At 35.6% G+C, this 27527-nt stretch overlaps 1 protein-coding gene across 13 annotated transcripts in view; it reads left to right on the plus strand.

The window, feature by feature from the left end:
- LOC105253961 (disks large 1 tumor suppressor protein) overlaps positions 1-27527 on the plus strand; it is a 248261-nt gene that overhangs the window by 168178 nt on the left and 52556 nt on the right. For 10 of the 13 annotated variants that reach the window (XM_025412584.1, XM_025412587.1, XM_025412586.1 and 7 more), the window contains 4 exons: positions 9452-9727; positions 12607-12819; positions 15807-15969; positions 17834-17972. In XM_025412584.1, the coding sequence (XP_025268369.1) occupies positions 9452-9727; positions 12607-12819; positions 15807-15969; positions 17834-17972 (791 nt within the window). The remainder of the gene's footprint in view (positions 1-9451; positions 9728-12606; positions 12820-15806; positions 15970-17833; positions 17973-27527) is intronic. The other 3 variants (XM_025412585.1, XM_025412595.1, XM_025412596.1) reach the window with 1 other exon arrangement.

Consider the following 27527-nt stretch of genomic DNA (forward strand, 5'->3'; position numbering starts at 1 on the left):
GGGATTTTCTCAGGCAGAAGCACCGTTAATGAATATTTATATCATTATCATGACCTGTTTCTTCGTATGTAAAGAAAGCTTAACGCGTTGTCGCTTGTCCGATCTTCTCCACTTTCGCTGCATATTTTTCAGGCCCGGCAAAGAGGCGCCAAGAAAAACGGCGAACGTATCGTCCTCTAGATTTCTTCACCGAGAAAAACGTGCAAAAGCATTGAGTCCCGTCGCAATCTCGTCGCAGCGGGTTGCGATTAAATTACTCGAATAAATTAACTAGGATTAAGTTGAAAATTTAGGGATACTTTGTAAGAGAGAATTGAATTAAACAATTTTGTGTGCGTTGGTCGTCGAAGAAAAAATTTCATTTAAAAATATTGAATAGAGGTAGATTTAATTTATTTACAAACCAAGGAAATTGACGTTGAACCGCTTTATCAGAGAATGATATTTGCAGAAGGAGAGTTCTCGATCGCGAATATTGTTGTGAGTTTCCAGCGACTGTTGCTCTTTAGGCGTTAAGTATGTGTTGAAGCTATCAATTAACTCTCAACTATAACATATATGTTGCACCGCATGAATTTTCCTATATGCTCGAAGAAACTTTGCAGACCCGCCGTTCAAGGATTGGATCGTTGATACGAAGTCATTAATCACACTCTAAACGGCGTATGAAATTAATTTCGCGCGCCGTGACTTTTAATGCCAGCCGATAAATTTGTACAAGATCAATTTCGAAAGAGTAGGTTATTTTGTATTTTCTTGAGCCAATTACATTGTTTGTCTTGTTGTTCTTATTTAAGTCTCTTAATTTAATTGAATTTTTTATTTGATTATCAATTTCTAATATATGTACATATCTCGATCGTATCTATCAAAATTTATTCTTAAGGAATTTTAAAAGTTCAATTTATTTCTTCAATATATGTATTTATTATCAATAATTTATTGTCACCTGGGAATCTAATAATTTTTATTATTATATTACGTTATAAATTGATTTGATGCATAAACTAACGTGTATATAGAAAGATGCAACTTTATATTTTTCCGATGTATGTTGAGGATGTGAGCCGTCAAAGCATTCACATTTTCAAGACACACGATCGTTCACGTAGAGATATCAGCATAAATGCACGCGTTCGTAGATCCCGCATTCATATATAGTCCGTGTTTTATGCGCGTTTCGGGTATCGCGAGTTTACGCTCGGGGTAACATCGAATTCGAGTATAGAGGAAAAGCGGTGGATCGCTGTCATTAAATCCCAGAGTGCGCAAGCTTTATAAATTAAACCCGCACCTGCAGAGAGCCAAAATGCCGTGACATGTTTAATGTGAATCCACTATCGCGGGATGTTGCTCTCAGCGAAAAAAAAGTTCGCCAATGGAGCGAAATTGATACACAGATAATTAACTCTCGGTTTTTAATGTACATTTAAAAAATGCTGGAAAAATGCTGTTTTATGTTATACTTTAAACTTTCCGAAAGAGAGATTCGACAGCATCAGATTAAATAACCATATGTATTCCATTTGTCAAATTATGTAACTGTTACAAATTTATGCACTTTACTAAATACTGAGATTACTGTTCTGGAAAATATAATCTGATTTAGCAATAAATTTTTTTATTGCAATAATTTCACGTATGAATAACATATTTCATTTTCATGCGGCCAATATTTATATATTCATATGTCATTTCTTTAATCAGGATGCAAAACTGAAACTTGTGTATAAAGCAACTAATGGAGATGAATATTGGCTCACTTTGATTAGTTTAAATTTAAGCACGAAATTTCCCAGAGAGAGCGTAAATCAAGATTAGATCGACGACGTAACAAGATTAATTTATTCAGAGATCAATTAAGAAACACGACTATGCGGGCAGATTTTTAATTAAATTTAAAGGACGGAGAGAATATTGAAGCAAGATTTTACATCAAAATAAGAAAAATAAAAAAAGACGCATTAAGAATATTAATTCAAATACTGTTTTAATTTACATTTGAATATAATTTAGTTTGCAATACGAACCTCAATAGCCAACGGACTCATTATGTAGACTAATTTTTTCTAACATTTATTAAAGAAATATAATATTTGAAATATATTTCATTATTTTATAATTTTTTTTGCGGAAGAATCTCATGTAACATTTATTAAAACATTTCTCTATAGCATTTTTAATATTCATCATGCATATATATCATTTATTTAGATCGCACACTATAATTTTTCGAGATAAAAATATTTATTGCAGCGCGAGTACGAGGGCGTAACTTTACTTGCTGTTGAACTTCAAGACAGGTCTAGTTTAAGGGAAAAATTTAACATGCTAGAATATATGCGAAGTCACGATCGCAAAGAGTTCATTGGACGCTCAAATCCACAGAATTATTGTACGCGAGGAAAACCACGAACGAGTATGCAAAAAGTAACTAAACGACCGCGATTAAACAAAATTAAAATCCGTCGGCGATGAAAGCACACGCTAGATTGAGGCGTTTAACTATCGTTTTTTTTTCTACAACCATTTCCAAGAAACGTGATCTCGCGTACCTGTTAATCCGCTGCAACGTGTTTCATAACGAATGTACTTTTGTATCGCAAAATCCCCACCTTATTTCCTTAAATGACAGAGTTTCGCGTGAATTTTTGACACTCTTCTCACATTATTTTACCTTTATAAATATTTTTAGCAGATAATTTTTCGCTAACTTTTGTATTTATTTAACACGTCAACTGTATCGCGAGAATAAATGATACTCAAAAACGTTTAATTCGCACGGCTTTTTACATAGTAAATATAAAACGCAATATATTTTACGTTACAAATTAGAGAGAATAAGAAAAGTTATTATTCGTTATTAAATTTAAAAAAAAAGCGAAAGCTTTGAGTAACGTTAATTAGATGCCTGCCTGGCTTTTTCCGCGCATTTTCAACGTACGACTTTTCCCAGCAGCCGGCCCAGTTTCGCGAAAAGCCATATAATTTTTTGCGAAATTAAACCGGAGATTGCGCGAGAGAGTGAGACCGTCGTGCATCCGGAACAAATGGCCGCTGCTCCAAAAATTCCAGCAACGACTCCACCATAACCATAGAGCGTGAACGTAGAGAACGACACTTCCGCGGTCTGGCTCGCTTCATAATTGGACGAAATAATCGCCGGCCTGGACAGACACCACGACGCCCTACACGAGACAATCTCGAGCGCTTTTTCTTGCCGACAGAGTGGCAATTAGTTCGCGCCAGTCGCGGCGACATAAGTTTTCGAGCGAGAAACACGGTACGTACTTATAAACCTTCGATCTGATGCCAGGCTGGTTGGAGGAGCTCCAATTTTCCTAATGTACGCCACTGGCGACTGGTAGTTTCGAGTTGCCGCATTCGGATACATATTCCGGAGACCTCACCTTAAGCCACGACGTCGTTTAGTTTGTGGCAGAGCTCGTCGAACTTTCATTCGGCGACAACCTTTAAGTGGTCTCCCGCGAGAATTTAATCGGCCGGCCGCCGCTATTGCGAGTTTTAGGATAGTCCACTTACGTGATTGGCTATTTTGCTGTCGACAGATTTGCATTATTCTTGAAATATATGTATATACGTATATACGTTGATGGATCGCTTTGGGAAGGAGAGAAGGACAAGTATTAAATGTCTTATATGAAAGAAGATGAAATAATCGCGCATATGATGGAACGTATCGTGACATATTATGTACAAAAAAATATTCGTATATGTATATTTTTTTTCAGACGATATAAAATTTTATATTTAAATCAATTGCATGCAATTTGTACAATCGATTCGAGATATGTCCGGTATAATTTCTCGCCTGACGCTACCTCTTCTTGAAAAACTCTGTAAATGTCTCCGGAATTCAAGAGCCAGGTGAAAGGACGGTGCTTTTTGTCGTGATTTTCCGGACAAAACAGCGCATCACAACTCTCGTAAAGGTTCGGATTACCTCTGGCGGTAATTCCTCTTAATATGCCCTGGTTCTTACCTTTTAGCCAAGCACGTTACTTACATTACCTTGGCGTGGCTATTGTACGCAGGTAATACTTGCCACAGATGCTTCTACCAGAAAAAAGAGGAAGTATTAAATTTAAAGGATTGCGCAAATGTGTATCTCTTCTCGTATTACATTCACGCTGCTTTCACGTTACACATCTGATTATAAATAAAAAATCTTGTATATTAATTTACATGAAAGGTATACAAATAATTACAATGAATATAAATATCATTTTAATTTAATCTACAATTTATATAAATAAAATAACTTTTCTTACTTTTTATTTATTAATTATTCATGTTATTATATTATTGTACAATTTTTGTAATTATTTTTCAACACAGATTTTTTAGAAAAAATATTTGTATATAATATTAAAATTTTTTTATTTTAACACGATTTAACAGTTTTTACATAAAAATATTTAATTAAAATTGTGTAAAATTTAATAAAAGCAATAAATAGAACTAAACTCGATACCGAAAAATAACTGAAAGAAATATGATATTTAAATATTTAGTTTAAAAATTTTTTCTACAAATCGAAATTATTATCGAGAAATTTCTGCTTTTCTTTCTTTTTCTCTTTCTCTTTCTATCTAATTTTATTCTATTTTGTGTCTTTCACAATTTAATTTTTTTTTATTTTTTTTTGTTTTTCTTTCTCACTGTCCACGAAGCGTAAAATACTGACGCAGCAATGGACCTTCGTACATCAGGTACCTTTTAGTCCAGCAAACTCTCTCTCGACTATTACAGCAGTTTTACTAGCATCTCGGAAAATCCGTCGTTTATTTGAGTGACAGGAAAAGGCGAGAAAGGAAAGTTGGATTCAACCGACGACAGTAATTTCATTCATTGTTGAACTCGCGGTTTCACATTGAATTATCGGTTTGACCGCCGACATTCCGCGTCTAAACTTCGGAGATTGAATTCACAAAATCATCCCAGTCTCGCGTCGCGCATGATTTTATCGCGATGTCATCTTCATTTATTTCTCTAAAGTAGATTCTCTAAAGTAGATTCTTGCTTTCATTAAATCTTATTCCCTTAAGGGCAATAAAATTATAGGGATAACTCGCGCGACATTTCAATTTTTCGATCTCAAATATTCACTTTAAAAATCCTCAAACTTTGTTTGAACAGGCAGCTTTGCTTTTCCCTACTTCAAAGCTCTCGTTGAAGAGCTCGAGATAGACAATGAACGGCGCTGCGATTATCTTCAAGGTCGTCGTAGCCTAAAATTCGCTCTACTTGCCACGAAACGGGGCTATCTTTACCCGTCGCGGTTGGAATCGGCGCATGTACCAACAAAGGCCGACGAATATAGCCGGCTCTGACACGACGAGATGTTAATTCGAAACACGGACAGCCGCTCTGTGACGATATGTCTCCCGGTATCCCGAGCCAAATCTCCGAATCCACGTGTACGTAGCCCTTCGCGTCATAGCGAGGGTTAAAAATAACACTTCGCGTACAAAAGTGACAGAGAATGCGCGGCGGGATTTATTTTCGCTTATTTCAATAGTTTTCCTAGTCGAGATTTCGCGTGTTAGCCTATTTCGTACAATTACCGAGACATAAAATTAGCATGCGCGGTCAATGAACGATCCGTCGATAAAATTTCGCTACATCCCAGTTGGCCGATTAATTTAGGCAGCCATGTCATGCCGTGCCGTGCCACGCCACGCGATCAGGACGCGTGCCGCGTTTATTTTTACAGCGTGTCGGAAATAGCCGGCGGGAAACGCGCGCGCGCCCCGCCCGATATTATAATAGCGATGACTAGCGCGACAGGGCAAGTAACGCTCTGCGGGAACCGAGAGCCGGATAACGTTACTTCTTCTTGGCCGTTGTGCGTCGATAGTTTCCACGGCTAGTTTCGCGTTTTCTTCTGCGGCTGCATCTCATTCCCACAGTCTAGAAACTAAAACGCTCGCTCCGAGATGCGGCAATTCTGTCTCCTTCGATCGAAGAGCGCGAGTGGTGTTAGTGTCATCGGTGTCTCTATTTTGTGAAACGATAATATTGATAATATATGGTTAAATCGAATATAATTATTATCTTCATATCTGGAATCGATTATCAGGTCGTGAAAAGATACGAATGTTTTTGTCATGTGACAGGTGTCCAAGGAAAGTAGCGTTGAACAAAATTGCACGCGTGCATGTTGCATCTTCGCAACACATGCTTTCGAGTTTTGAAGAGGACACCCGCGACATCGGCGTCTTTGTTGTCGACTGTCAATAACACACGCGCGTCGCGTGGAATGCAACGTGGATTTATGCAATTCCTATGTATCCTCGCGTATCCTGAGAGGCGAAAATCGTGGACCGCCAATGAATAAGCGAGGGCGCGACGACGGGATTGGCGCGTATTATGTAAAACGTATAAATCTGTCGGTCGCCTGTAATAAATCATCTGCCAAACGAAGCAACACCTGCTTGCTATTGAAATTATTCGAGTCGAAGCGCCACTCGTCGCCGCGTATAATCGGATCTGGCGAAGCGGAAGTGCGCAACGCGCGAATACATTGGTGCTATTAATTTTCGCGCGAGTGCTAGGATGACGTCGAGGATATCCACTTGATACGGATGATGATTATCGGCATGGTCAACCGGATTCGGAAAATGGTAATTAATGGCTCTTGATTACGACCACTTGATTGGACATGCACACGCGATTTTTTTTACGACATCGCTTAATTTACGATATCCGCAAATGTAAACCTTTGACAGTTTCATGTGGAATATGCACTTATTTATTGCAACTTTTGACTTTAGAAACACCCGAGAAAGAAGTAATCAATTAAAAAAAGGCAACAATTTTACAATAATGTGTATATTTTAGAAGAAAGTAGAACACATTGATTGCGTAATTTGAATGGAATTTCGCGAATATTTGAAAGTAATTAATATTTACGAGGCAGACAAGTGTCTCAGTGTCTACAAGGAAAGTACAGAATTTTTTACATCGAAAGAAAATCATCGCTAATAATTAATTTCGAGGCGCATTCAAATCATGAGGCTGCTACGACAGATATCTATCGCTGCACGTGTGGTGCATCGACGCGAAACACGCAGCTCAATTTATCGGCGTCGGTAACCAGCCGTCAAACAAATCGGATAAATCGGCACTATTGGCCGTAACGCGAAATCCCAAATCTCTCCTCGTCGCACAATTAATTAGCGCGGCTGCATAATCGCTGGCGCTAATCGCCGGCTAATTCTCGCGCGGACATAATTGCCGCGACGCGATGTTGACGGGCCGCGTTCGTGCATCGACGATCCAGCTCAGCTGGCTCGTGTTGCAGCGATCCATCGGGGTAGGAGACGGAGTAGAAGCGGAAAGGGGGAGACGAATAGAGGAGTTTAACAGAATAGCATAATTCCGGCGCGATTAATTCCCGCAATATGCATCGGGCAATCGCATTGCGTGCGTCAAATCTGTCCACGCGCGGCCGGTGCAGACGCATCGGAATGCATCCCTGGATGCATTCCGATACACGCGTGCGTACGAGAGACAGAGAGAGAGAGAGAGAGAGAGAGAGAGAATATGATGGAGAATACCACCGCATCGCGGATCCTTTCGCCTTCCGTATCGAGTCCGTTTGCGCCAAAACCGGACGCGATCGGAATGGCACGTACGCGGCTAGACGCATAATTGTGATGATGATGATTGGTCTCTATGTTCTCTCTGCGAGGCCTTTAATCCCCGTACGTTGCATCCGGCGAGATGAAGAACCTAACGTGCAATTGATACGTTGTCGAGTATCGCGGTCATCCCCTTTGACGTCGACGGAAGGAAGAATCGATTGCTATGTTTTTTTTTGTCTTGCAATTTTCCTGATGAATCATTGTCCAGCGTATAAAATTTGATTTATCAGGTATCACATAAGACTTTCGATATCACGAAATTAATTCAACGTGTCCTTTTTTTAATTATATCCAATTTAAACGCCGGATAAATAAGGTACTTGGAATATTAATTAGAGATAAATATTTGACGAACATTCGTTAACAACGATGATATCTTCTAATGTAAATAAATTTTGATGCATTGTAATCTGTGTAATGCATCTCCAAAGGTATTTCGTTGAATCATATCGCTCGATTCTATCAAATATAAACGTATCACAACACACTGTTACATTTGGAGATGCGCAGTACGAGAACGTGTGTTCGCTTAGCATATTATCCTACGGCTTACTTGGCTTCCGATCCGATTAAAATGGTTTTGCACGTTCTGCAGGATTGTGGATAATTACATTACGCGATCGCGCGCATGAAGGATCTTTAGTGTTTGTTCTCCTGCAGCAAATCCATGTTACTTCATTAGATGTATAATCCTCCGGGAATCGTGTTAATCGTGTACAAATTTTCCGTCGTTTTCGTCTATTGATTTAATTAATTCGCGTTTGCATAATAATTCTCATTAGGCTCTTATTGATCGTACACAATTTTTCTTCTCTTCCTTTTTTTTAAATTTTGGATGTTGTATTTTCTTCACTTTAATTTACTTTGACTTACCTTAATGTACACTTTGACGTGTAATTTAAAAGTGAGAAAGTCGCCGATACTGATTCGCGACCAACCTTTTTTAATTATCCCATCGGTAGGAAATATTAATATAATGTTTCGCGCCGACGCTGCCTAAAGTTAATTAGACGACGAGGTCTTTTAGAACGCTCGGTAACGAGTTTCTTTGCCAGCCAAACGCCATGAGACGCCTCTCAGAATTTTCCACGTGCATCAATTTATAACGACTTGTAACGAGATAAAGTTTACGTGAAATTAATCAATAAGTAATTCGAAAGTATCAATCTCGCGATGTTTCCTCGAGTTCGCTTCAGTTGAACAACAAACTATTGGAAATTTTCTTCGAGAAAAGTATAGTGCAAACGTAATATTTATCACTGAGCATCCTGTATGCTCAATACAAACAACATTCATATTGTTTGCTGAAATATAAATAGAATAATGTTTCGATTTATAACGCGCCCCAACTGATGTCGAGGGTATTAGACGACCCTCTCTGTCCCCAAGTAACCGACCGGCATCGATCAGGACGCTGTACAATCTAATCTACTCTCATGTGAGGCTCAAAATCAATTAACCGCTTAACCTCTCCCTAACGTAGGGCTTAAGTTCCCCACGCAATTAGGATTGTGGATCTCCCATCACTTTGTAGGTATTTGGCGACGTAGACTGTTGTGGAGAGCCTATCAGAAGGATATTTTTTTCCTATGAGATTTAATAAGACTCTTCTTTTCTTACTATGACAATGGCACTTTTGACAATTATTTATGATTTTTAATTTTTACAAATTTAAAAATTAACAATCGACTTTTTAACACATTCAATGCGGGCTCTTAACTTGCACCTTTGAAGATGCGAAGGGCGAAAATAATGTGACGCGCACGCGTTTATGCTTTCAGGTGAATGGCGATGACGACTGGGAGTACGAGGAGATCGTTTTGGAGCGGGGAGGGGCGGGCCTAGGTTTCAGTATCGCCGGCGGCACCGACAATCCGCATTACGGCAACGATACTGCAATTTACATCACTAAGCTCATACCGGGCGGCGCGGCGTCCGCGGATGGCCGCCTACGTGTCAACGACACGATACTGCAGGTGAACGACGTGTCCGTCGTCGACGTACCGCATGCGGCCGCCGTAGATGCGCTCAAGCGGGCCGGGAACACCGTCAAGCTGGTAAGCTTCACCGCCAATCCCATTAAGCATTATACGAACGCACGTACTTGTTTTCATTGCGAAACTTGCCCAATCGTTTGTACCATTGATTAGCAGGCACACCTGCAAGCACTTGAACAGTAACAGTCAGTTGGAAGCTTTTAATGCAGGGAAAGTATTTAAAAAAGATTAATATACATCATTTTATTTTCGAGCTCTGGCTTTCCAAATAATAAAAATGTAATTTCAGATATTAATATAAATTTCAGATATTTAATAGAGATTATCTTCTCAGATTGTTTCAATCTTTTAAGAAATTGTTTTCCAAAAATAATAAAAGTCGTGTTAGAAAAGATAAAAATAGAAATAAAACAGACTAGAAACCTATATAAATATATAGAATAATATTACCAAAAAAAATCTCCACCTTTTAATATGTGATTATTTAGATTATATATTTAATTAATTTGTTGCAAGGGAAATTACATGGTAAAAAACTTTCAAACTTTAAGAGTCAATATGCAAATGAACAACTAATGTATAAAATATGAACTTCTGAATAAACTAATTACGCGGATCAAGTTCTTATCAACTCTGATAAAGTGCATCACTTAATTGCTGAGAAATTATATTGGTTTAAGAGAGTTTACTTTCGTTTGTGTATCTTTTTGATATCTTTCCTCTTTATATTTCTATCAAAGTGTCTCTGTATCGAAAAATACATAAATATATATTTTTCACAGCACACACGTTTCTTCTAAAAAAAATCAATTTTTTAAAATCGATCATTTAAGGTATGCAAATGTATTTGTGACTCATATTATATATATATATATATATATATATATATATATATATATAAGAATAATATCTCGATATTTCTAATTAATGGTATCAATTTACAAGTTAAGCAATACGTAAATTACAACATTGAAAAATTCAATTTTCTAAAGATTATGTTAATTGATGTATTATCTTGCCATGTGCGAACGCATGCAAATGTCAAATCCGAATTTAATTGAATCGCACGAGCCTTAAAACGACAGTACATTATTACATACTACGATGGCATACCATATCATATGCGCATCTCAAGTGCGCACATTTAATTGCGCGACGAATGTGTCAGGAATAATTGAATTGCAAATGTTGTAATGCATGTGCTTTCTGCTGTTAAACTCACATTACGTATGCATATTCAATTTCTGAGCTATCTGCCAATAGTTAATAGCCGAGTACTAAATTAACCACATATTAGGTAAATGTTAACAGTATATTATTGCAGCTTATTTAAGATGTGCACATTGACATTCATGAAATATTAGCGATTATCTTGTGTATCACCGTCACTTGCAGTCTTTTTTTAATAATCAACGATATTTTAATTATTTTGTAAGCCATTATCGCGCGTGTTTTTTTCGCAATTTCGCTTATCCCAAACTTTCCCGTCAAAGTGTCTTTCGATTTTTTTCCGGTGTCATCAATTTCATGGCGACATTCGAGTCGCAGAAAGTTTCGCGGGATTGACGGCCTTTCCCCGATTCCATATTTGTCATAAAGACGCATCGAATATCTTGGGCTTACGCTTGAGAAAAGTCCCAAAGCGACGATCATTCATCCAGGCCTTTCGAGATTCGTGTAACCCGGCAAAGTCGCCGAGAAAAAGTTTCGCGATGGAATCGTTCGTTACACGCTTCTCGAATATACATTAATGTCACTCTTGGATGAAAATCCCAGGTGAATTGTAGGTATTGTTGTAGTTTTTTTTTCGATGGAATAAAAAGGTTGATGATAGTTTGATCTGATAATCAAAGATATCGATCGTGCATTTTTGTTTTATGAAAGTTTTCACTAAAAATTTTCCTAAAATTTATGAGATTGCATTTTCCTTTTCGAAAAATTCAAATGAGAATATCAATGCTAATAAAATATTTCGGGAGTAATGACTTTTACAACGACTGACGAATGATTTTTATGACTTTACATCGCCGGAAATTTTAGAGACATTCGAGGAGTCTCCGCGTACTTTTAACTTTTCGAATCTGGAAATAACTATGAGAAAAGCATAAAAGCAGTTACGGCTGGAACATTCTAAATATTATTATTGCAGATATAAATCCTCGCTTTGCAGCTACTTCTCGTTGCGCGTAAACACATCTTATACAAGAATAATCGTCGAAATAAATTTGATTTTATACAATCTAGATTTATTAGTGATACGCAATAAATTTAGTTCATGTAAATTATTGTATTCAATTTTAAACACAAGTTTTTAAATATTTACAATAGATTTACAGAGAAATGTCGTTATTTTACATTGCAGATATTGCGACATAAAATAATGAGAATGCTTGATTTATACATTTAATATATCTGTTTAAATTATTATTTTTATCATCATATTATAATCATTATATTTACAATCATTAGTTTATGTATTATAAAATCAGTGATTTTAAGTGATAAAAATTTTTTTTTTGTATATTTCAGTTTTAATCAATATTTTAATTATTTATATTATCGTAAAATGTATAAATCTCTCTCACGAAACATTTAATAGTGCTTTTCCTATACAAAGTTTAATTAACATACCGAGCCATCTTAACGGCGATATAAACGAATCTTTAAGGAGCATTGCGTCGAACAGAAACAAATCTACTTTATAAATCTCACCAGGTAAACGAGAGTAGTTCGAATGGTATATATCTCTCCGCTATCGGGCAAGCATTTAATTATGTGAATTCATTGTTACACAAGGAATGAAAGAGCGCATGGAGCTTTTTTCAAAGGTCTCTCAAACGAAACGAGTATTGTTTAAATTTGAAAATGTTAAATTTCCTCGTTGATCGACGAGATATTTCGAGTCCGTGCTCAATTAATGTTATGTCATCAATTTTCAGTATGTACGTCGACGGAGACACACTCAGCTAATGGAGATCGAGCTTATCAAGGGTAACAAGGGCCTTGGCTTCAGCATTGCCGGCGGTATCGGCAATCAGCATATACCGGGTGACAATGGGATTTACGTAACCAAAATCATGGATGGCGGAGCCGCTCAGGTAGACGGTCGTCTCGTCGTCGGTGACAAATTGGTGGCCGTCAGGAACGCTCTGGTAAGTAAATCAGATCATTTGCTCTTCGCGTTACGAAAGTTTGCGTTTTGTCGGAATATCAGTATAAATATCATATTTTGTCCGGATCAAATTATAAGCTGCAAAATATATATGTTGAACGCACAACACAAACACTCGTTTCGAGATAAATAGGTTGAAACGATGTAAGCCTGTTTATGTTTTGGTCGTTTTCCGCAGTTGAAGAACAGCACGTGTGTTTGTAGAAAAATAAAGTCTCAACCATTTTTCATTTTAAAAAAGCGACTCTTTCATATGTGTGACATTCTCTTTTCTCTTTCTCTCTCTTTTTCTACTAAAAAGATATACATGTAGAGAGATATGAGTAATTGATCGAATTCCTTTCCCGCAATATTACTTGATTTTGGTAATAAAGAGGATTATTTTATATATTTTATAATAACATGTTTATCGCACGCGTTACATATACATGTATTTTTTATATTACTGTCCAAAAAATAAGAATCAATGATATATTATGGGAGAGTAATATTTTTATTATTATATTATTTGAATAAAATATAATAAGAGCCATGAAAGAGAAAGTTTTATATTAATGTAAAATTTAGAAAATTTTCATGTTGAAAGTTTAATTGAATCTCAATTCATGCTCAAAAGATCACATCCTTATGATGTTTAAGAATTTCATAATAACAGAAAGAAATAGAGTTTTGTGACATGATTCCACAGGTTCGCCAAAAAGATTTAAGATAATTTCGATTGTTGCTCTGAAATAAAATCTAATGACTCTATCTAAATCTTCCATCTACTTCGAAATACAGTTTAAAATAAAAATAAAAGCGGCTTTTGCTTCGAAAGCGTAGAAAATTTATATTTGCAATTGGAAAACGCGCATATAAATCGCCGTGAAAAAAACGTGAATTGTAGTATTTGTGCTCGAGTGAATCTGGAAAGCACATTTCGAGTTTTATAATTACTCTCGAAAACTTCGAACTTGCGCACGCTGAAACTAATTACGTACGATCGATAATTACTTTTCCATGTGGAAGAATAAAACGTAAACGGTGAGAAAGTTTCGGGACGCTGTCGTAAACAGCTGATTGTAAACAAATTTTCATTCAAAAAATTTAATCGCTCTCTAATCCACTCCGGAGATTTGTCTATTATAAATTTTACAGTTTTATAAAAAAACCATAAAAAAACTTGAGATCCTAGTGGATTGCCAAAAGTAATAAAGATATTTTTTCACAATCCCACGGAACATGTCACAAGTTTCTTTCATCTAATTATAAAATTTTAAAATTTATAATGGAAGGATTTCTCTCTCTTTTTTAGAGTGGATCAGGATTCGATTAAACTTTCGATATGGAAATTTCTTCAATTTTTTTTCTTGATAGATCGAGCAATAATGTAATTTTAAATTCACTTATCTTAATTCTGTTAAGATAAAAAAAAATAATTTTATCGTTAGATTTTAACTTTTTATTTTTCTATTTATTTCTTACATTAATATATCATTTTGTGAAAGATGAAAAAAATTCCTAATAAATTGTGCATAAATAAATTGAGGGCGAAATCTTATGAGAAAATGGACGAATCGTTCAGATTTTGATTAATTTCATAATCGACAACCACCGATGATTACCTTCGACATTGGCATGAAAAAGCTGACTTACAACGCACTTCCGTTACGTAGAAAGAGAAGGAGAGGTAGGGAGAGAAAGAGAAAGCATCTTTCGATTGTACACGTGCATTTTACACTTCACTTTCCGATAGTCATAAATCACGCCAGCCGATTCGTTCGGCGATAGCTTTAATCGGCACTTTTTTGGCGCGGCTCCCAAAAGGGTGCCTTAAAAGTAGTGAAATCGTCGAAGCGAAAAATCGTAGACTAGCGAAAGCTGCCGTTGGCCATATAACGCCAGTTGTATAACGTTGATGGAAGAGCTATCAATTACTTTGGCGGCGTCTTGGAAAACCGTTCTAATCTACTTTTCCTATCCGCACTTTAATCGTCGGTTTTTCTAGAGAACTTTCTCACTTCATTACATCGCGATCCTACATCTCTTTTCATTTATATAATGTTTGTTCAAAATATATTTTCTTTATAAATTTATTATAATTTAAAAATAATTATTTTAAATTAGTTATCTACAAATTTTAATATATAATCATCGATAAAATTATGGAAATATAATCTTTTAAGATGATGGTATTAAAAATCATTCTTATATATATAATCTTAATGTTTATTCTTTAATATATTACTAATAAAAATTAAAATCTGTCTTGATTAAGATACACATGTTTATTTCTATACTGTATGCTATTGAATTTATATCATGCTAGCAAATCGCAGATTAGAGATCTATTAAAGAGCATCGCAATGTCCGCTAATCATTTTTTAATGCGCGTCAATTCGATAATCCGATTGTCTTCAGTATCTCTAGAGAGACAATTGCGATGAATGAAAGAAGAGGGAAAAAGAAGGTAAGAAACGAAAGAGAGATTGACAGGGGAAATTGAACGGGGAAAATCAGTTATTGAATGCTCACAGTACTGTAATCGAGTCGTTTGTGTACGTCGCATGACTATGCCAAGTTCGTATCTCAGAAACAGTCTCTTTCTTGTCGGTTTCTCGATAAACAGAAAACGGAAAAGGACATTTCCCAATGAATGATACCTACCCGAAAAATGAATAAATCGCGCGGAGAATTAATACGAATGCCAAGCATAAATGCAGAAATATATCTTGTTTATTTACGCATATTTTAACATTTTGCGACTTCACCAGAAACTAGACGCGAATTTCTAATGACTCATTCTATACATTCTATACGATATCATTGGCGAGACGCGTTGTGCTTTAAATTTCAATCTGCGAAGAAATAGAAGCTTGGCAATGTTTCAAATAATTTCCTTTGCCCTTGATCGTCAACGAATCAATGTTAAACGCACACGAACAAAAAAGCGCACATATCGCTCAAATCGAACCATGTTGGTTTCAGCAGGGCGATAAAAATCTGGAGAACGTGACACACGAAGAGGCCGTGGCGACCCTGAAAGCGACCCAAGATCGCGTCGTGCTTCTGGTTGCCAAACCGGAAAGTGGAATCGTACCTCCGCCTCCTCCTCCAATAGCAACGGACAATTCTCTATCGCCTCAGCCACGTAAGTAATCAATTTTTCGATCATTTCATACATAAACTGTTGTTCAGCGAGATCAAAACATAATAAACTAAATCGATAGTAATAATTTCATGCGAAGAGAGATTATAATTAATATTTCATAAAATTTAAATACATTTCAGGGATTCTATAAGATTAAATATAATAGATCTTATAAATTAGATATGATATTGAATTTACAATTTTTAAGATATTCTGATTTCTTATAATAAAGTCATTTTGAAGACGGAATATTCTACATAATATAAATGCAAAGACGATTTTCTAGACTATCAAGGGTATAAAGTCTTTATTTCGTTGTCGATGATTTACATCGAAGGTCGTACGGTCGTATAAATTGATTTAATAAAAATTGTAGCACCATCTCCGTCGTCGCAATCGTAATTTTCGCCATCGCAAAGTCCCGATTAAAATAATAATTACGGCGTTCTATTAATTATTCAGAGACGCTTGCACGACGCGTTGTAATTCAAATGAACCGCGACCCTATCTATCTTACCATGACTCCCTGCCAGCTGGAAAGTAACACGGACGAAGCTCTCCGGTTCTGCTTTTAAGGGGTACGGAAATGAATTTTTGATCCGCGAGTCTTTCCCTCAGTCGAGCTTTACCGACGATCGCGACCGTAACTTATTCATCGGTCTCGTAAAACGGAGCCCGTAAACTCACTTGGAATCGCACTCCCGCGGGCGGTCTTATCTCCCTCTTCCGTTTATCGTGTGCTTCGAATGCGGCGCACCACGCGTCTGAAATGTCCGATCGGGGAAATCTCGAGAGTGCAATGTTAAAATTCGATGCTGCGGAAAAATGCGCGGACGAAAAAAAGGAAAGCTCCGAACTCGTTTGTGATTTAACGAAATTTCTCTCAATATCTATGGACAAAATTGGCGAACGAATAAAAAAGTTCGATTACGAATGTAAGATTTTTTCTTTATATTCTTTTCTTTATGAACGATGATGGATTATTAAAATTAAATTAAAGATAATTGTGGAGCGGACAATATTTTTTTGTATTTTTCTTCAAACATAAAAAAAATGCAATAGCATAGTTTAATATGGATGAAAAAGTAGTGGATTAATGTCGACTGAATTCAAATTGCTTCTTTAATGCTGCGGTAGATCGGTATGTCCTGCGGGATTATCCGAATATTTGCTTTAATCGCCAAGCAGTTGCCCGAGAGGTCAGTGAATTTTCCAAAGAAGACTCCACACGAATAAATAAACATGCTTTAAATTAAGATCATTATTTTCCATTTTATTATTTATTAATTATTCTTTTTTTATATGAAACAATAAATAATATATTTAGATGAAAAACTCGTCAAAATATCATTTAATGCAATAATAAAATCGAATTGGATTAAATTGTATAAAAATAATAACAAATATAAATAAAAATATCTCATCGGAAATATATGATAATTATTTCAGTGATATGTACAAACAAATATTATATAATTTGAAATTAACTGGATTTTTTTTTCAAAATTTTTTGTATGAAATATTTATTTTTATATAAATATTTTAATTTGTAAATAATATTTATACATGTCACTAATATAATCTACATTTTTTTTTTATATCATATAATATTAATTTTTTATAATTATTATCATGATTTTTTGTAGAAATATATTTTATTTCAAGAAATATATTCTCTACTTATAAAATGTGAAAATATATATATCGGTTAAGCTGGCAGTCAAATCTTTTGTGGGACAAGTTCGATGTCAACAAAGATGAACGATTCACGTAAACACCGTTAACGAAATGATTTCAATATTTCTTGCGCATGCGAAAAAGGTGGGGGTAAGAAGTGATAAATAACGATCTTTTGTACCAACAGGTAAGCAAAATGGCTCCGTGTCGGCACTAGAGAACAACACCTCGATGTTACCGTACTCGCAGGAATCACGCCACGCGTCTTCCCTCGCTCTACACGGCACCGGAACACCGCGGGCTGTTTCCCAGGAAGACGTCTCACGGTAAGTTTCTTTTCTTAAAATTTTTCATCACATATCATGCCCAGCTGTAGCTTCGGTCATCATTTTTTTAGAGATTTTTTACGAATAGTTACACCTTCTCTCTCAAAATTGAAAACGAAGTTTGTTCGTCAGTTCTATCCGAAACTTTCGAGCTATATGAAACTTTCGTCTTGTCACAATTCACTCATTTATTACACAAAAATAAATTTGTCTTATACCTCTTTCGATAGGGATTTAAAAAATATTAACGCGTTAAATATAAACCGTTTATCTCACGTTTTCGATCACTCGCGCGTAATCGTGTAATGAATCTCGTCACGCTAATTTCCAAAGTAAACCGAATAAAACGGATAAATCGCCTGTATCGGACAGATATTTTCGACGAGGAAGGGTCACGAATGAATGGTGAAAAGCTCACGATCGGTCCAATTTGCACGAGCTAATTGTCGATGGATTAAGAGCTCATCGAACCCGAGCTCGGCTGTGCCATGGAAATGGGATTGTCCGGACACGTTATATACTTTTGCTAGACTTACTCCGGCCAGTTTAATTCCTATTGACTTGTCTATTTGTCGTACCTTTCTCATACGTTATCACAAGGCTTCAATATCGTGTATCCAGGATTGCTCGAGTTAAGGTCACCGTTGGACGTCGCGAAAACGGAGTAGAAAATTAGACGAGATTAGAGATACGATGCGACAACACTCGAAATTATATTCTTATGAGTCTTAATTCGATTTCTCTTTTTTATTCTATTTTTCTTTTTACGGTTTTTTATATTGTTCCTAGATTAATTTTCTTAAAATTTTATATTGTGCTTTATTTAGATTAGATTTTTTTATACTTAATCATGTATAACAAGATCTATTTATTCATCTCCATTGTTGTAAAATATTGATAGATGAAGTTACATCTTTCGTATGCAATATTTCTCATATTTTCGAAAAATTATATAATATTAAATTATAGATATACAATTTATACAAGTGCACCGCAAACTGTGAATTGATTCTTACAATGCCGTATTTGGAAATATTTCGAGCGAGAAATTTCGGTCTTTATATAAAGTATTTAACAAATTTAATTTAATTTACTTGTGTGGGGATGTAATCTAATCTAATCTTCCATTTGCTATTCGAAGAATCCCATTGGCGCGAGTGGAGTTTTCGCTCGGTGGTAGGACGTATAAAAAAGTTCGACTTTGATCGAGAAAATGGGATGAGGTGGCGCGCGAGGTAGAACTAATTGCGCTCTTGGCTACTCCGCGCGCACGAGTCTGCTAGAGTCAGTAGAGTAGTTAAACATTACATTACCATGAATGGAATACTTCATTAAGCCAGCCGCAAAAGTTTCGCGCACCTGTGCGCCGCTGATCCATCGTTGCATTTGTTCCTTTTCTGAATATAGACTCACTCCCGGTATTTCCTGAATACACATTTATTCGAATCCCAGCCAATGTTTTGAACCTGAGTTAGTTTCTACGCTCGTTTATTGGCTAACGATTCTACGATACTGCCTATTGATTTTCACACATCAAAGCGTTTGTTTGTCACTATTTACGCATGTCGTTTACGTAAAATTAACACCGAATTCAACAGATTCAATTTTGACATTAAAATCATATAAAAACACATGAATAACGAGAGCAGAAATCACACGAATGCTTTTTTTTTGCTGCCTGTGAAAGTTCGACCGATTCGTCGATTAAAAACTCGACAAAGCGGCGGCGCCGGACTCGAACGTTTAATTGAATTCAATCAATGTTTCGCCGTGAAAAAAAATCTTTCTAACCGCCCTGTCATTTTGAAGTATTGAGTGTTGCAAGACGTGACATCTCATGTTATGAAAAAATAATTGTGCGCACTTCAAAGGTAACTTCAGGTAAATTGTTTATTTTTATTCCTTTGATTAAAACAATCCCGGATGTTGATTGACGGACTTTGTTTTCCGTAGCTTCGTTTGACGCACGCATTCCGGTTCCCCCAGATAAATCCTTTGCTCGCTTTTTTATCCGCGTGATTCGCTCGTATCGCCGACGATATCGCGCCGATTGCGAAATACAAATGCATTTTTATCCGTAATATTAGTGTTTGATATCGCCAGAAATATTAATTCGAACATATATGTCTGACGATATCAATTTGAGAATTTTATTATTTAATTAAAATATATTGTAATCTTCGGTATGATTGATCGATGATCAAACTTTTGTCGAATCTACTTTATAGTTGTATTTTCGAACATAAAATCTCGAGTTTTCACGAATCAAAGAATTGATTTGGTGCTTTTTTCAAAATTCATTTGGCCTTTAAATCTTTCAAATAATATAGTATTTCGAATGATAATGGGATTAGCGCGGTATATGCTCCATATAATACGATACAATTTAATGATCACGTAGGCACGCGAATGGATACATTCGGGTATGCATGTAACGGCATGCGCGCAGCTGCATCTCCGAAATGCGGGCCAAGGTCGCATCTGGCCCGGGTCACGAGCGAGCGAGTTACCGGATCCGACCAATCTCGCTTACGTGATGCGGTATCCTCTCTGTATCGATCCGAATGCGTCCTACTGCATCCTCGCCAGATACCGCCGAATTCTGGTCATCGCGATACTGGGCAATGCCGAATAATGGGTGTTTGCACGTTGCATGACAATGCGCGTTTATTTTCTTATATCAGCGAAGAAATTTAAATTGTGACACATTTGTAAGGGTTAATTTTAAAACAACGGAAGGAACACTCGACAAATTCCATTATTTAATTAAATAACTGGCAACTTATTTATTGCATTATAATATGTTAAATTATGAGTGAATTATCATAGCTTTTCGAGTCTGATACTTCCTGAGTTTGAAGAAGAGCTCTTTATTTCGCTTTTGCTCTTGAGCGACTTATCACGAGTACTTTGTTTGCTAGCTTTTGATGGTCGACAGAAAATTCCCCTTTTCATTCGGCTCGTTGTACCGTACTCTCGTATGTCGGGACAAATTTAATTTCTCCTGCTCTTGTCCCACCGGACATCCCGACCGGAGATGTCTGGTCCGGAATAAGGGAACTCGCAAAAACTGCATACTCTTAGACAATGACGTGTGCGAAAGAAACGAGAAATTTATTCGGCAATTTTGCATCCAGAAATATCAATTAAATATTCATAGAAAGCTTCATGAATTATGTGTATTTTCTTATGCATGAATAAATGATTATCATTGTGAATAATATTAACATCAAACAATCAGAAAAGATGATCTTTCTCTTATTAGAGATTTTAGTTATGAATCTTATCGCTGTCAATTTTTCTTGACATTTCATATTTTTTAACGATATCTTTTTGTGTCTTCAGGTTGTAAATTCTTCTATATTTTCCGTTCGATATTTTGTTATATTCTTTTCTGGTTTTTTTTTCAATATTTGTAAAAATTAAGATCTCTCTCTCTCTCTCTCTTTAAAATATATATGTAATATATCTTCTTTTTATTTTATTCCATTCTATTTTACATCTTGTGAGACAGAGATTTTTTAAATATGTTTTACTACTGTTTTTTATTGCTCTATAGCAAATACTAATTTATCGTAAAATTGTATATATAGAATCTTCGTAGAACAATGCGATACAGATAATCGCTTCTAAGACTTTTAACACACTTCTCAATGAGCTTTTCGCGAACCTCGCACTTCGCAATTACGTAGCAATGCTGAACGGAAGCACGTGTAGCGAGGATTAAGAACACTTTCACGCCGAACAGTTTCCAAGGCTGCGGAAGCGGTGCTTTTGCATCATCAAAGAATAATGGATTCCCCGGCGTGAGATGATGGCAAAGCGGTGGTACACTAACCGGGAATTTTCCACGGACTTCCTGGGGAATTTTTCCCTTTCCTTTTCCCTTTCCCTTTCCCTTTCCTCCCTCAGACGCGACACCGAGAATCGTTGCATTGTTCGGGGTTTCCTGAGGGAATTTCCGCACTATTTTCGGTATATCTAACCCATGCGTGTTGCTTAGAGATACGATTATAAATACTTCCTACTTTTAATTCGTGAAATCTTTCTCCATTCAAGGATCAAAAAGTATCCTATTTCGTACATTATTCCATCACTCGTTTCAATCAAATACGATATTAAATCAATTTTCATAACTCATTTGCTAAACATTCGTCCTATCAATAATATAATTGAAAAATTACATCTCTCTCGTCGCTTAATTTTTTCTCCAATTCCAACATCTTGCTATTTTGATGTTACAGTGTTAAGAAATATATAGCGGTAAAATAATTTTTTTCATTGCATTAAAGTTGATGTGCGATGCTTTTCTGTAATTAGATCAACAATAGGATAAAATTTAATCTTCTTTACCGTTCACATTGTAACTAAAATAAATCTGTCGCATAGCACGCATAATGCATACGTCTTTGAACCGTGCCATCTGCAACGAAATATGTGCTTGCTACCGCGCAACGGGTGCATTTGCACAGTTTGTTTAATTTACACTGCACGACCCAATTCTGGACCGTTCTGTATAATGTATCGTTTGTTGCGGCACGATCTCTAGAGGGTCGTTGTCTAGGAAACGTGGCATTGTGAGGCGTACTTAATAAAAGCCATAGAAATTTAAGCGATAAATGTTCCTTGAGATTAGACCAATTTAACCATGAAAAAGAGATGTCTCTTTAATTTATATTGCATCAAGAGATTAAAACATTCATGTTCCAAATATATTTTCTCTCTCTCTCTCTTTATGATATAAAATTCCTTCATGTTATAAAACAAATGCAGAAATAAAAATAACAAAACCAAAAGTGGAAGTTAAATCTATAAAACATGCAAAAATTAAAAAAATGGTGAATATTTTTAATTTCACTTACATCATATCAATCAATATTGAACACATGTTTCTTTTAAAATCAAAACACATACATTATGAAATTTAGAATTAAAATAAATGCACTTAAAATTTTCATTAATTTAATTTAATTTTTATTTTAATTTAATTTTGTATTTATTTTAATAAATACATTTAAAAAAAATAAAATAACATTCAAGAGAGAGAGAGAGAAAGAATTCCTAACACGTTGCCAAAAAATTGCTAAAGTTGCAGCTGAACGATTTTACATGGATGACAATATCGCGCGACCGCATGAAAAGAAAATACGTCAAAGTACCTATCGTGATCGAAAGACGATTTGTTGTGACTTGTCGCGAATTTCGCTGACATGACTGTTTCCCGCGTAAACTGGCTAGAGATCGGTGGTTAACGAGTCGGCCGCCGGAAGTGCCTGTGCAGAACGACTCGTAACCGACGTATGGACTCGCGGTCATCGAATCCACGGACCAATAAGTCTTCCGGTTTGGCGACGGCGCGATAACGCTGGCTCAGCTGTCTTGAGGTCGTCGCGACGCTACCAGACGCCGTCGTCGAAGAGAGGAGAGAAATTTTCCGCGATCGACTAAGGCCGGCGTCGTTTAGCGGCGTTTGCTTTTGCGGCCCGGCAAGATTTTGATGTCAGCGCACGCTTTTCAGCAGCGCCGAGTCAGCAAGATATTGGTCCTCTCTTTTCCTTACTCTCGTTTCGATCGATCTGATGGCAAGGTAAAGATTTGACCATGGCATAACCCCGAGGGCGATTTTACTCGCGAGATAAAGGAAAAAATTTGGAGAGATAAAGAGAATGGAAGGTAAAGAGTAAAAGAGGCAATACGTAAAGTTTTCCTTGTTTTTCTTCATTACATAAGTTATTTTTCAAAAAATTTTTATTTTATCTAGAAATAAATTATAAATAAATAATGAAAAAAAAAATATATCTCAAAATACAAATCTCTATCTTTCTCACTCAGTAATAAGAAATTAAAAAATATATGAGCTTAGATTTGTCAATTATTCTCGTTCGTTAATAACGAAAACTTATATAATTCTGTCAATTATGACATCGTTAATCGTTAAATTATATCTTGGATGTGTGTAAAGCCAGTGGAATTTTTTTTAAATGACATTTTCGTACGTATAAGATCAGGGATATTGTGGCACTATTTAATGATGTATTTCTTATATCGTATGTAAAGTTTCTCATTAAACGGAGTCAAGTAGGCGGATCAAGTGGTGGATGAATAATCTAGATATTTTATTAACCAGAAGTAATGTAAAGAAATATAAAAGGAGAAACTACGTCTTTCTTTCTGCGCACTAAAATATGTGACGTCGAGATCAAAAATCGCGAAAAATCAAAAAGCATCACCAGGAAATATAGATTTTTCCGTGACGGTAACTTCGCTACGAAACGTCCGCTCGGAGGGATTGAAAATTTTCCGAACCCGCTGCCGTACGTCACGAAAATTTCCTGATTTAATTTCATGCGATGCACGAGGCACTTTTCGCGGAAGTTACGTCCGGACGAATTCAACGCCCGCAGCGAGTTGATCGTAAAACTCGATATCCGAAGACAGAGTGAAGTGATGGACGTAGGGACGGACGTAGCAGACAAGGGTTTAGGGGTAAAATGAAACGTGTCGTCGTGAGGCTAAAAACCAGGCAAAATGGATTCCGGAAACCAATTAAACTTGCACGAACCTAAAGCTGCTCTGCAACCCTTCTTCGATACCTCACGCTGTCAAACCCTTTCGTCGCCGTCAGAATCTCGATAGCAGGAAGAGCTTCAATTTATTTTGCGTTTATCTTGGAAAGTTCGTTTAAGGAAACTTTACTTTGCATCAATTTCCGTATTTTTACATGATGCATGTAATAATCTTTTTTTCTTGTTGGACACAATTATCGATCTTCTATAAATATATAAATAAATATATGATAAATGCATGTACACTCTTTATCCTTTTTATAATTTAAGATATTAACTACGTTTTTGGAAATGGAAATAAAAATAAAATAAAAGAAATAGAATATTGATCATCATTTTAGTTGAAATGAAGATATTTAAGCTAACACAATTCGTTAATTATTGGTGTTTACATTGACGAAATGATCTCGCGACATAGTCTCTTAACTGTATTGACGAATCTCAAAAATATAAATATAACTTGATTACAATAACTTGTTTGAGATTATTAACACATAAAGAAATTTAGTTTTATTCAATGAGTTATCAACCGAATATATACCGAATATATTTTGACCGAAGGAGAAGTTGCTATCGAGAGAAAGCAAATTCGAAAAATATTGCGAATGATATATTGTAAGTATTGTTTCGTGAAATAATCATTATGTTATCCGATTAGTAACTGATGATTACAGTAGCATTAAACTAGTATTTTCACTTAAACCTTTGTAATATCTGCATTCTATAATCTAAATTAATATATAGAATAAAAAAGTCTTGATATAAATATAAATCAAGTTTGGATGATTGCCTTTTGATTGACAAATTAAAAATACAAATCAATATTTCTCTAAAGTTATTTATTAGAAAATTAAACGATTAACATTTATATGGATAAATTAATTTTCTAAAGTGGATTATATTATTTAAATCATAGATGTGTGTAATGTTAATTTATAGATACTAATGAGGAATGGTTATTATATTAATTTATATTAATATATAAATTAATATATATAAATCATACATATGAGATTACGCAATTAATAAGAAATAAAATATAATATAATATTGATTTAATTGATATTGATTGCAATTAGGTATTAAACAATATAATTATGTAAATTTATAATCCCCGAGAATTTTAGATTTGCAATATTTGTCTTGTACTTTATGTCTCTCTCGAATATTCCGCGCTATCATCTCTCTTCTCCGCGAAAATAAAAATTAGTTCATTTATCTTTCCGCCTATCATAACGTCGCTCTTTCCGCATCATCCGCCGTTTAACTCCGAGGTTGATCCTCGCAAGGACCGATCTCCTGTCATATTATTTCGACGTATTCTTTTTGCGCCTTTTCTCGGGCTGGATGAGAGACACGTCAGTTTCGCAGAAAGCTCGCAATTAAATTTTTTACTAAGGCGTACGATTAATCCGGAAGTTCACCATCTTTTTCCGGCAAACACATACGCGTTTCGCGCACACACGTTGCGAGAGCTTCGAAAGAAAACAAGTGCTTGGCGTTATTAATGACGCTCTTTCGTCGTGAAAATGTGGACATCGCGAATTAATCAAAATCATTCTGTTGTCGCGTCTGGCGACAAAATTGGGACGAGATAGTCCGGTTCTTTGCTTTTTAAGATCACTCTAAGAAACTTGATTGATGATTTTTTTAAAGAATGCCAGGCTCGAATCGTTACGCTCAAATTATTTTTACAACTTCTTGATTCATTGACTTTCCCCAAAAAAAGCAAAAGATACTCAAATTCAAATTTTTTTCTCGTAATTTGAGATTAATTACTAATTTTATTTACATTATTTTTCGGAATTTGAATGGGGAAAAAATTAAACGACAATAACAGAAAATTAATTTTTTACAATTTAAGTTTTACAGTGAATCTGAGAATAATTTCTTGTCCGAAAAACAATGAAACCGATTTTTCACGCAATTTTCTATAAAAAACTAAGTTATATTTTTGTTTTAATCCGCGAACTATACACTACGAACAAAGCATGATAATTTCCAGATATTATAACGTAAAATTCTAAAAAGATAATCATGATTACTATCTGCGATCTTTCTGACAAATCGCAAAATGAGAGCCGTGAAGAAGTCTTATTTTATATGCATCGAAAATGCTTTCTCTGTTCACAGAAGTGAATTCTTTTCTTTACCATTTATTTTCAGATTAATAAGATAAAAGACAATTCTATTATTGTAGAATAATTACTTTTTTTGATTGATTATCTTATATTTTCTATTTGTAGATAATAATGAGGAATGATTATTAATTTATATTAATATAATTCAATATATAAATCACGCGATTAATATGAAATAAATAATATACAATATAATATTGATATAATTAGTTACAATTGAAAATTAAATCTTATAATGATGAAATTAAATCTTATAATGTATGAAGAGCATATTCAATAATTATGTTAAGTATATTTGAAGCTCTCGAGAATTTTAGATTTGCAATTTTATATTCGTGTCTTTCTAGATTACATTCCGCGCTCTCATTTTTCTCCTCCACGAGAACAAAAATTAGTTCATTTATTTTTCTGTCTCACTATATAAGTTAATAAATTATATTATAAATATATTATGAGTACTTTACTTTATGCGTCACTCAACGTTTACCGCATTCAATAATCCGCAAAACTATGCGCAAAATCTCTGTGTATCTATTTCTAATTACATTCTGTCTCGAGAAATTGCAGCACATGTCCTGGCGAGCGCGGAATTGCATTAGGCGAGTTTATTACACTGCTCAAAGATGCTTTTAGAGAACATTGCCGAGAGATCGGAGCCAAGTTGGCGAAATCTGACGACGGATTTCACCTGAAGACGCGTGTTAAACCCGAATGTATATTCTCCGAGAGCGTCGCTCTCTCGGCCGGCGAACCTTGTACATTCATTAGGCAAGTTTGCGACATTTTCGGTTGGAAGCGACAGTCGGCGGGCCTATCCTGGCGATGGTACTCTTCGTTGGTCGGAAACT

This window comes from Camponotus floridanus, unplaced genomic scaffold (genome assembly GCF_003227725.1).
Source record: "Camponotus floridanus strain SB8 unplaced genomic scaffold, Cflo_v7.5 scaffold53, whole genome shotgun sequence".
In the NCBI taxonomy this organism is placed as follows: Eukaryota; Metazoa; Arthropoda; class Insecta; order Hymenoptera; family Formicidae; genus Camponotus; species Camponotus floridanus.